The sequence below is a fragment of the Diospyros lotus genome, chromosome 1 (assembly GCF_014633365.1).
Source record: "Diospyros lotus cultivar Yz01 chromosome 1, ASM1463336v1, whole genome shotgun sequence".
NCBI classification, from domain to species: domain Eukaryota; kingdom Viridiplantae; phylum Streptophyta; class Magnoliopsida; order Ericales; family Ebenaceae; genus Diospyros; species Diospyros lotus.
The window spans coordinates 5,824,502-5,836,598 of NC_068338.1; the positions used below are offsets into that span (position 1 = coordinate 5,824,502).

Consider the following 12,097-nt stretch of genomic DNA (forward strand, 5'->3'; position numbering starts at 1 on the left):
AACTTGGATGAATAGTATACCAGGTCTTGTGCGCTTCATTAAGAATATCTTGCTTAAGATCTCTATTATCGGGTATACAAATACGTCCCTGAAATAAGAGTATACCACCACTCCGTAGAGTATATCCCAAAGGACAAAACTTCTCGATATCTGCTAAAATTTGTGCCAACTTCTCATCTTTCAATTGTTGTGCCTTGAGTACATCCAATAGCTCGGGTTGTATTGGCTGCACTCCTCACCCTACAATTTAAATAGCCTTAATCAGTTTGGATGTTCAGTGTTGAAATGGTGAGGAGGTTTAAACTCACCAGTGTGTGAGTATAGTTGTAGCATAAATATAAATTCCGGACAAGTTCGGGTCGATTCATTAGGAGGTTTATTTAACAAAAGAATTGTTCATTCGGGTTGATTTATCTAAAAAGAGCTAAGTTTTCTTGATTGTGAAAAGGTTTTCTTTTTGGAATATTAAAAAGGTCTTGGGTTGAGGCGAGTTCAGAACCAATGCCTAATAAATCTCTTATAGCAATTTAAACAGCAACATTAATCTGAAATAAACAGAGGATCATTTGGTAGTTATAATTCAAGATACGAATGATTCTCAGCTAAGCAACCCTCATACATGATATGAGGGTTCTAGGTTAAGATGTCACTATAAATTGTATTATACTCAATATCGTTTACATTCAAACCCATGAACACATATAAAAGAATACAAGAGATTACATAACAACACATCTCAGGCAACAAGCTCATTGTCACAATAGCCTCCCGACACCATCCCTGCTTGCACCTGGACTTGCATCATCTACACATGAGGTAAAACCTCATGAGTCACAAAGACTCAGTAAGGGTGCAATGCATGTAAATATGAATATAATCATGTTTATGTATGTCAAGTGCATGCAAATGAGGCTAGGTCCACTCATCCTCACAACCCACTAAGGTTTGAGGCATCAACCTATCAGCCCCCACCACACTAGTCCTCCATAAGGCCATCGGTCCACTAGGTCTTGCATCACACAAGATATAATCACTACATGCCAATGCAACATAAATACATTATCAAACACATTTACCAACTTGCAAGGCCACCTCCACATGGGGTCATCTCTTACCTGGCTCGAAGCCTCATCTCTGCTTCGGCACGAACTCCAGACCGAACTCCGAGCTCTTCTAGGATCACCGTCTACCCGGCCGAACCTAGAAGCAAACACACACACAAACTCAACTCCATTAACATTCGGCATTAAACCAATGCCCTCAACTTCGCCCCACACCGCAAAACCATCCATCAACAAATTTCAAATCAACCCCACCGAGGGTTCAATCCAACTAATACAACACAATTCATTATCTCACATAATGAAAATAACTGAAAAATAATTAAATTAATTTACCTCAACTAATTTGAAGGAGAAAATCGATCAGACACCCACACCGGCGTTGGCTCCCGAGCTGCCACTTACGCCCAAAACCCCATTTTCAAGCTTCCGACACGCTCCTCAAGCCCCAAAATAATTTCTAGAATTTTTCTAAAATTTTCTGGAATTTATTTCTATTTTTCCCATATTTTCCTTTCTTTTCTTTTCTTTTCTTTCTCTTCTCCCTTGATTCTTTCTCCCGCGCGCGGCCACTGTTCAAGCTTCTTCTTCCTCGCGTGGCTGCCCTTCCTTCTTCCTCAATGCCCACCAACCCTCACGGCCTCCATCGGCGGCAGCCACGCCCAGCCCCGCTGTCGGAAGCCCCAGCACCGTCGCACGGAGTAGCCACCATCGCCGGCCACTGCCCTGCGCGCTGGACCTCCGGCGTTCTGCCATGGCCGCCGCTGCCAGCTGCTCCAGTGCCTTTGGTCGACGCTGCCGCCGCCTCTACCATCGCAGCAACCAACCACGGCCGCTTCCAGCTTCAGCCGCACGCCACCTCTAGCTCTGCCGCTCCATCTTTGCTCGGCCTCACTCGTTACTGCCTTCCTCTGCAACCCATCGACAATGGCAGCTTCCGCTGTTAGCCGCTGCAATTGGCCGCCACCGCGGCCTTCGACGTTGTCTCCACCATCATCGGCTTCCTCTATGGCCGCTGATCACCACGACCACCACGCGAGCCTCCGCTGCCATCGGCCACCCCTCCGAGCACCAGCCCCGCGGCCATGGTTGCCACCATCACTCTCTCGATCTCTTTCTCCCTCTCATGCTCTCCCTCTTGGCCATGAGCTCTCACTCTCCTCTGCTCTCTCTGTGATTTGGCCATTTCAAAATATCAGAGGTGCTTACTAGGAAGGTTCAAGAAAGCTTCCTCACTCGGCCATATATATGTATATATATAATACACACATTAACCCTCAATTACTCCATAATTCCACTTAGAAATTTATAATTCCACTTAGGGATTTCTATAATTGCACTTAGCCCCCTTCAATCTTTAATTTAATAGATATCAAGCCCCACTAAAGCTTAATTTCTCCAAAATTAAAAATTGGCTTTTACTCAAAAATACTGATTTTCGTCCCTGCGCCTGCACGGGACCTTTATTCGACCCGAAAGCACTTAAGGATTGCCTTACTCAAAAAACCGAACCACCCCTAGGGTCCCCTCAGCTTCCAGGAGGTCCCCTCCGACTATTTGGTATTGGCACCCACTCGGGCTTATATAGAATTTATTCCGAAATTTATTCCCGATCCGACCGCTTCCAACGTCATTATCCTCATCTCGAGACGCTCACCAATCCCTTGCCTTCTTTCCTGGACATCCAAGTCCCGAGGCACTCCCAGCTGTCAATTCGACAATTTTATTAATTAATTTCTCGATATTGACCCTTGGGCTTCCTAGACCACCCAAGGTATAATACTCGAAAATTTTGTAAGTTATTGTCATTTAATAAATGAAAGACTTTTCCAAATTTTTAAAAGGACTCGGGACACATGGCACTGTAGGATGGAAGTAATAATTGTGACATATCTCGAGGGACACGTGGCACCGTAGGATTAAAAGTAATAATTAGGGTGTTAATCTCAAGATCAAGGAAGCTAATTAGATGATGACAAGTGGCATGTGAATGAATTTCAAATCTAGGTAATGATGGCAAAGTTTGACTAAAACACCTAACCTTTACTTAATCTCCAAGTATGGGACACTTGGCACCCTAGGATTGGAACACTTGGTGGGATCATCATGAGGCACAAATCTCAAGTTAAATGGCTACATCTTGGAGTGACATATGGCATATCTTGATTTAGCCTTGCTCTAAGGGTGACACTTGGACGAAACTTGTGGCAAAAGCTAAAGGAGTCATCATAAGTAATAATTAAGGTAACACATAGCAAAATGTGGTTAGCCAAGCACTTCTATAAATAGGTTATTGGAGGAGATATTTTTCCATTTCAAAAGGGTGAGGAAGAGGGATTTTTGGAGAGAAAATTCTGGAGAAAAAGATACGAAGCACTCCCAGAGATCAAGGAGGTAGAAGGCTTGGACGGGTTTCTGAGCCAGCTTAGTAAACTGGGAGAAACGTCTTCAAAATCTTGAGTGAAGTTTCAAAATTTTTTATAATCTTGTAGAGCATTGAAATAGGAAGGTATAGGAAAAAACGGGGGTCGAATCGGTCTTGAAACGGCTGAGTTATGGCCGAAACAGTGGAGGGGGCAGAATCTGGCCGAGGCAAAGGCAGGCGCGTGAGATGCACGCGCCGGAAGAGGCTGCGCATGGAAGCGCATGAGGCCTCTTCTAGGGGCGCGTGAAGGCGCGTCCAAACCTATTTTTCCTTCAAATTTTGTAGTAGTTCCCATATATTCAATCCCCACCCTTTCATATAGAAATATGTGTCACTAGACTTACGAAAGGTCACGATTTAACAGAAAACATCTTCGGTTTTGGGGAAATTAGCACTTTTTGGTGAGCCCAAAGGTGAGTGGTTTCTAAAACTGTATTTCTTACATGTTGAGCATATCATTGAGCATGTTGGAGGTGATTGCAAGTGCATATCATGTTTATTTCATTTGATGCGCATGTTTCTTTCCATTTGTTCATGCATCACGACGTGTGGCTTGTGACTAGTTGTGAATATCATTGGTGAAGGGAGTCTTCACTTGGTCGTGTTGTTAGGCTGTGTTACATGATAAGGTTGGCAGGGGTGATTGCAACACCCTGGCATCACATCCACCTGGAGCATGCATCTCTGCATTTTGCATTTGCACGCATGAAGTTATTTTTAACCCTCACTTAGATTTAACGATCTAACCCGGGTGTTCATACCCCTGGAATATTCAAATGTTCCAGATCTGTCAGGCTTGGGCTCAAAGGGAGAAGGCCTAGAGGCGGTGCGAGTGTAGTTATCTTGTTTAGGAATCTCTTATGATGTTGTAGTATGTTACAAGATTTGTACTCTAACTTTGACAATATTTTGTCTCGTGGAGAATGAAGTCTACTTTCCTTGCTGTCTTGATAAATTGTGTGTGTGAATGTTTATTTTATGGAAGTCCCAACATTTCAGGTTACGATCCTTACTGTAGTATATGGGATTTCCTTAACGCCCGTGTAAATATTATAGTACCTTATATACTATCTTAGGGTTGGGGCGTTACAGTTGGTATCAGAGCCCTATAATTTTGATTTGGGTTTAATGAGACTAACTTTGGAGATGTTGCCCTATATCAGGAATGGATCCATGTCAGCAAGGCAGCTTGTTTATATGTACGAACGATAGTAGTAATGAATAAGGATAAGTAAGTGCATTTGTTGTTAGATGAAATCTCGTGGCCTACCAATAAACGTGACGAAGAAGTTTAATCGATTATTGGGGATCTAGATTTTGAAATATTTTGGGAATGAGGAATATGTTCAGACACAAATCCGAGATTTTAAGAATAAGGAACAATGGCTTTTGGAAATTAGGCGGCCATTTTTCGGGGATTTTCAAGGGATTGTAGGATCTAATTGAGGATGAAGGTATTGGATTTCCTTTAGGTATGACTCATGAAATCTTAAGATTAGTAGAATTGGAAGACACTAGAATGACCAGAATGGTTAGTGCCTAGGGAAACTTCTGGGATTAGGGACATCATATGAAACTGGGCAAAGGTTGGGTAGGCGCAACTTAAGTACTGATGATAGCATTTGGGAATTTTTAGGATACATGGTTGTATGCTTAGTTTACTCATTTGTTGTAGATAGATCGTTAGAAGCCACACGTTAACAATGCTAGTCTTATGATTTCTTGTGTGGATGTTTTCAGATGGTGAACACCCGTTGGACCCGAAATCGTAGGCAAGGAAATGAGGTTCAGGAGGAAAGGACAGAGGCACCCCAGGGTAGCCAACCGCATGAGAGGAATCAAGAAGGTGGAGATCGGATGACCCGAGTCGAGCGGATTCTTGAGAACATGGTTGTCATCATGCAAGGGACACGACCTACATAGCCAATAGGGTATATCAATCCCCGAAGTCCGGATATCAGCGACCGATTTCAGCGACTGAATTCACCCATTTTTCGAGGGAAGGTAGGAGCCGATCCTTGCGAAAGCGAGTATTGGGTGGAACAAATCGAGAAAATCTTTGACTTCATTGGCTGTGATGAGGAGGATAAGGTCAGTTGTGCCACTTTTCAACTTCGAGACGAGGCAGATCAATGGTGGAAGACGATGCAGAGGGCCTTACGAAGTCCTGAAAGGCAAAGTGAGCCAAATGTTTCATGGGCGCGATTTAAGGAACTTTTCAATGCTAAGTACTTTCCTCTGTGCAAGAAGATGGAGAAAAGCCAAGAGTTCATGAACCTGCAACAGACCAAGGGCATGTCAGTTGCCCAGTATGAAGATAGGTTCACACGTCTCATTAAGTATATGCCTATCTATAATTTGGACGAGGAGGCCAAGGCTCAAAAATTCCTTGGAGGATTAAAAATGGAAATTCAACAAGCCTTGAGTTTCTTCGGGCCACGTACATATGCAGAAGTAGTCTTTCAAGCCCAAACTGTGGAGAGTAATCATGAGAGGATGAACTCCTTGAGAAATGAATCCCAAAACCCAACGGATAGGAAGTTTGATAAAGGGTCTAACTTAGGAACCCGAGGGAAAAATTTCAAGAAAAAAGAGAATTTCCCTAAATGTCAGAAGTCACATCCAGGAAAGCCATGCAAGGCAGAAACCCCAAAGTGCTATAATTGTGGAGCTAATGACCACATGATTCGTGAATGTACGAAGGGACGGGTGTGCTACAATTGTCAACGACCCGGCCATGTTTCCAAGGATTGTCCGCAAGGGAAAGGAGCAGGTTAGCAGGGAGCAAATAAAGGGAGCCAAGGATTTCGCCAAGGTCGCGTATTCAACTTGTCAAAAGAAGATGTGACCTCAAATCCAGTAGTAATTCAAGGTACGATGATCTTTCTTAATACCTCGGTACAAGTATTGGTAAATCCTGGATCCACGCATTCATTCATATCTCATGCATTAACATGATGTTTAGAATTGGAGTTGGAAGAACTTAGTTTCCCCATGATGATAGCCACTCCTTTAAATAAAGAAATGGAAACCCGTTTGGGTTATAAGGATGGGAAGATTTCATTTGGAAATGGTGAATGGGCAATTGAGCTTATATCCCTGGACATACAAGATTTTGATCTAATCTTAGGGATGGATTTCCTATCTAAATACAATGCCAAAGTGGATTGTCGTAGAAAGGTAGTAAGCTTACAATACGAGTGTGGCACTTGGGTGAAATTTCGAGGTCAGGATAGTATTAGGGAAATCAAGCAAATAACTGCGCTCAAGGCCATTAGAATGATGGAAAATGGTGCTTTTGGGTATCTGGCTTGTGTCGAAGGGGTTGAGAATAAGAAATGGGAATTAGGTGACATACCTGTGGTAAAGGAATTTCCTCAAGTTTTTCCAGAGGACCTACCAGGATTACCCCCTCGTCGGGAAATTGAATTTGCTATAGAAGTTGTACCTGGGGTAAACCCGATATCTATACCACCTTATAGGATGGCCCCAGTAGAGCTAAGAAATCAGCTTCAGGACCTTTTAGACAAGGGTTTTATTCAGCCAAGTGTGTCACCTTGGGGAGCCCCAGTATTATTTGTAAAGAAGAAAGATGGGAGCTTAAGGATGTGTATAGATTACCACCAATTAAACAAAGTTACCATCAAGAATAAGTATCCGTTGCCAAGGATTGATGAACTCTTTGATCAGCTACAAGGGGCGAGGGTGTTCTCTAAAATTGATTTGAGGTCGGGATATTATCAACTGGGAATTAGGGTAGAGGACATTCCAAAAACTGCTTTTAGATCACGGTATGGACACTACGAGTATTTGGTAATGCCATTTGGGCTAACTAATGCACCTGCTGCTTTTATGGATCTAATGAATAGGGTGTTTAAATCTTACCTGGATCAGTTTGTGATTGTATTTATTGATGATATCCTGATTTACTCAAAGAGTGAGGAAGAACATGAGCAACATTTAAGGATTGTTTTGGAGACTCTTCAGAAACATAAGCTTTATGCTAAATTTTTGAAATGTGAATTTTGGATGAGAAAGGTAGCTTTCTTGGGTCATGTCATATCGGAGGATGGAATAGCAGTGGACCCCACTAAAGTTGAGTCAATAAAGAGTTGGGGGTTGCCCAAGATGGTGACTGAAATAAAAAGCTTTTTGGGGCTAGCGGGATATTATAGGAAATTTGTGGAAGGATTTTCCCGTATAGCTATGCCTCTCACACGACTCACCCAAAAGGAGGTCAAATTCGAATGGAGTGAATCTTGTGAGCAAAGTTTCAATGAGTTGAAAAAGAGGTTGATTTCTGCACCCATCTTGTCAATGCCCAATGGGTCAGGAGGATTCATGATCTGTACTGATGCATCAAAAAATAGATTGGGATGTGTTCTTATGCAATATGGGAAAGTGATAGCTTATGGATCTAGACAGTTAAAGCCACATGAACGAAATTATCCCACGCATGATTTAGAATTGGCTGCGGTGGTGTTTGCCTTGAAGCTCTGGCGGCACTATTTGTATGGTGAGAAATTTGAGGTCTTCACGGACCATAAAAGCTTGAAGTATCTGTTCTCTCAGAAAGACTTGAATATGAGGTAGTGGCGACGGATGGAATTTTTGAAGGATTACAACTGTACAATCCAATACCATCTTGGGAAGGCAAACTTAGTGGTTGATGCACTAAGTAGGAAAGGGCCTATGTTGATGGCCAGTTTGATGTCTCAGGAATGGGAACTAGTGGAGGCTTTTAGCCAGTTGACAGTGAATGTGATGCCTAAAGAAATGTCTGTTTACGTCGCTGACCTGACAATTCACTCTCATCTTTTAGAACAAATTCGTCAAGCTAATTCCGAGGATTCGAGGATAAAGTCCTAGGTGAGTAACCAAGGGCAAGTTAAGAATCCTGATTTTGATTTCTCGAATGGAGTGCTTTGATTCCAAAATCGAGTCTACGTGCCTAGAGATAAGGATTTGAGGCAAGCAATTCTGGAAGAAGCACATCGGGCTAAATATACTATTCATCCCGGAGCTACCAAGATGTATAAAGACTTGAGGGATTTGTATTGGTGGCCAGGAATGAAAAAAAGTGTTGCTCGATACGTAGCCCAATGTGATACTTGTCAACGAATAAAAGCTGAGCATCAGAAACCTGCTGGGAAACTTTAATGGCTAGAAATTCGTGAATGGAAATGGGAGCATGTGACCATGGATTTCGTAACGGGATTGCCAAAAACACCCACTGGAAATGATGCCATATGGGTAATAGTGGACAGGCTAACTAAATCTACGCATTTCTTACCCATGAAGGTTGGGCATCCAGTAAGCAAATTGGCTCAACTCTACATTAAGGAGATAATTCGATTGCATGGGACGCCGGTCAGCATAGTCTCCGACAGAGACCCGAGATTTACTTCTCGATTTTGGGAAGGTTTACGGCAAAGTTTGGGAACACAGTTGCGTTTGAGCATTGCTTATCATCCCCAAACAGACGGGCAGTCAGAGAGGACAATTCAAACGTTGGAAGACATGTTACGGGCTTGTGTAATTGATTTTTCAAGGAACTGGGAAAAATATTTGCCATTGGTTGAGTTTGCATATAATAATAGTTATCACAGTAGCATTGGGATGGCGCCTTAAGAAGCCCTCTATGGGAGGAAGTGCAGGACACCACTTTGCTGGATAGAAGTGGGTGAGAGACAACTTTTGGGTCCCGAATTGGTACAAAGGACTAGTGAAAAGATTAAAATGATTCAAGAACGAATGAAGATTGCCCAAAGTAGACAAAAATCCTATGCAGATAACCGAATGAGAGATTTGGAGTTCAAGATGGGGGATAATGTATACTTAAAGGTTTCGCCTTTCCGTATGATCTCTAGAGGAAAGAAGCAAGGAAAATTGAGCCCGCAGTACATCGCGCCATATGAAGTTTTAGAACGGGTTGGACAAGTCGCATATAGATTGGCCTTACCCCCAGCACTATCTAACATTCACAACATTTTCCATGTATCTCAATTGAGGAAATTCGAGCCAGATCCATCTCAACAGACATCTGCAGAAGTAGTCGAGCTGCAAGACAATTTGTCATTTATCGAGGAACCTGTGGAAATTCTTGATCGAAAGGAGCAAGTGCTGAGGAATAAAGCAATACCGCTACTAAAAGTGTTATGGAGACATCACGACCTTGAAGACATCACATGGGAAAGAGAACAAGAGATGCGCCAAAAATACCCTTATCCTTTTGATGTATTAGAGAATATGGAATAAATTTCGGGGACGAAATTTTCTTTTAAGGAGGGGTGAATGTAATACCCAAAAATTTTGTAAGTTATTGCCATTTAATAAATGAAAGACTTTTCCAAATTTTTAAAAGGACTCGGGACACATGGCACTGTAGGATGGAAGTAATAATTGTGACATATCTCGAGGGACACGTGGCACCGTAGGATTAAAAGTAATAATTAGGGTGTTAATCTCAAAATCAAGGAAGCTAATTAGATGATGACAAGTGGCATGTGAATGAATTTCAAATCTAAGTAATGATGGCAAAGTTTGACTAAAACACCTAACCTTTACTTAATCTCCAAGTATGGGACACTTGGCACCCTAGGATTGGAACACTTGGTGGGATCATCATGAGGCACAAATCTCAAGTTAAATGGCTACATCTTGGAGTGACATATGGCATATCTTGATTTAGCCTTGCTCTAAGGGTGACACTTGGACGAAACTTGTGGCAAAAGCTAAAGGAGTCATCATAAGTAATAATTAAGGTGACACATGGCAAAATGTGGTTAGCCAAGCACTTCTATAAATAGGTTATTGGGGGAGAGATTTTTCCATTTCAAAAGGGTGAGGAAGAGGGATTTTTGGAGAGAAAATTCTAGAGAAAAACATACGAAGCGCTCCCGGAGATCAAGGAGGTAGAAGGCTTTGACGGGTTTTCGAGCCAGCCTAATAAACTGGGAAAAACGTCTTCAAAATCTTGAGTTAAGTTCCAAAGTTTTTTATAATCTTATAGAGCATTGAAAGAGGAAGGTATAGGAAAAAACGCAGGTCGAATCGGACTTGAAACGGCCGAGTTATGGCCGAAACAGTGGAGGGGGCAGAATCTAGCCGAGGCAAAGGCAGGCGCGTGAGATGCACACGCCGGAAGAGGCTGCGCATGGCAGCGCGTGAGGCCTCTTCTAGGGGCGCGTGAAGGCACGTCCAAACCTGTTTTTCCTTAAAATTTTGTAGTAGTTCCCATATATTCAATCCCCACCCTTTCATATAAAAATATTTGTCACTGGACTTACGAAAGGTCATGATTTAACAGAAAACAGCTTCAGTTTGGGGGAAATTAGCACTTTTCGGTGAGCCCAAAGGTGAGTGGTTTCTAAAACTGTATTTCTTACATGTTGAGCATATCATTGAGCATGTTGGAGGTGATTGCAAGTGCATATCATGTTTATTTCATTTGATGTGCATGTTTCTTTCCATTTGTTCATGCATCACTACGTGTGGCTTGTGACTAGTTGTGAATATCATGGGTGAAGGGAGTCTTCACTTGGCCGTGTTGTTAGGCTGTGTTACATGATAAGGTTGGCAGGGGTGATTGCAACACCCTGGCGTCACATCCACCTGGAGCATGCATCTCTGCATTTTGCATTTGCATGCATGAAGTTATTTTTAACCCTCACTTAGATTTAACGATCTAACCCGGGTGTTCATACCCCTGGAATATTCAAATGTTCCAGATCTGTCAGGTTCAGGCTCAAAGGGAGAAGGCCTGGAGGCGGTGCGAGTGTAGTTATCTTGTTTAGGCATCTCTTATGACGTTGTAGTATGTTACAAGATTTGTACTCTAACTTTGACAATATTTTGTCTCATGGAGAATGAAGTCTACTTTCCTTGCTGTCTTGATAAATTGTGTGTGTGAATGTTTATTTTATCGAAGTCCCAACATTTCAGGTTACGATCCTTACTGTAGTATATGGGATTTCCTTAACGCCCGTGTAAATATTATAGTACCTTATATACTATCTTGGGGTTGGGGCGTTACACGAGGTCCTGACAAAATAATCAAAAATTACTTATTTTCAACACCATGTAATACCGGGTATTACAATGATGACCCAATCCAAACTCACAAAATCATTTACACACTCAACTCAAGTTTAACTAAGATAAATCTTGCATTCATCGAGGTTTGACTTATCTTGAGATTCAAGAACATTGGACACTGTCCTCGCCTTAACACAAGATTAGATTTAGCTACTCATTTTCATTTAAAAATTAATTGACAAGAATTTAAATGACAGAATTTAATTGACAGGAATTAAAATAGCAGAAACTAACCGGCCATTTAGGTGGTGGATAATTTAAATGACAGGAATTAAAATTGTAGAAATTAACCGGCCATTTAGGCGGTGGATAATAAAGTAACAATAAATGACATAAGAATTTAAAAGAAGAAAGAAATGAAGTAAGATTACAAGAGAAAACAAGAGAGAGAATAAGAGCAATTCTCTAAGAGAAATTCTAAGAACAAAACTAAACTTTGATTCAAGTAATAACCACCTCCTCACAAATGCACCAAAGTGAGCTATTTATAGCTCACAAGATGCAATACAAGCCA

General features: G+C 41.9%; 1 protein-coding gene across 1 annotated transcript; it reads left to right on the forward strand.

Moving 5' to 3' along the window:
- The first annotated feature begins 1,988 nt into the window (after positions 1-1,988).
- Positions 1,989-8,355, forward strand: LOC127789029 (uncharacterized). Its single transcript, XM_052317778.1, has 5 exons — positions 1,989-2,234; positions 5,227-5,376; positions 5,491-6,259; positions 6,452-8,075; positions 8,169-8,355. The coding sequence occupies exons 1-5, from the start codon at positions 1,989-1,991 to the stop codon at positions 8,353-8,355; spliced, it is 2,976 nt and encodes a 991-aa protein (XP_052173738.1).
- The last annotated feature ends 3,742 nt before the right edge of the window (positions 8,356-12,097 follow it).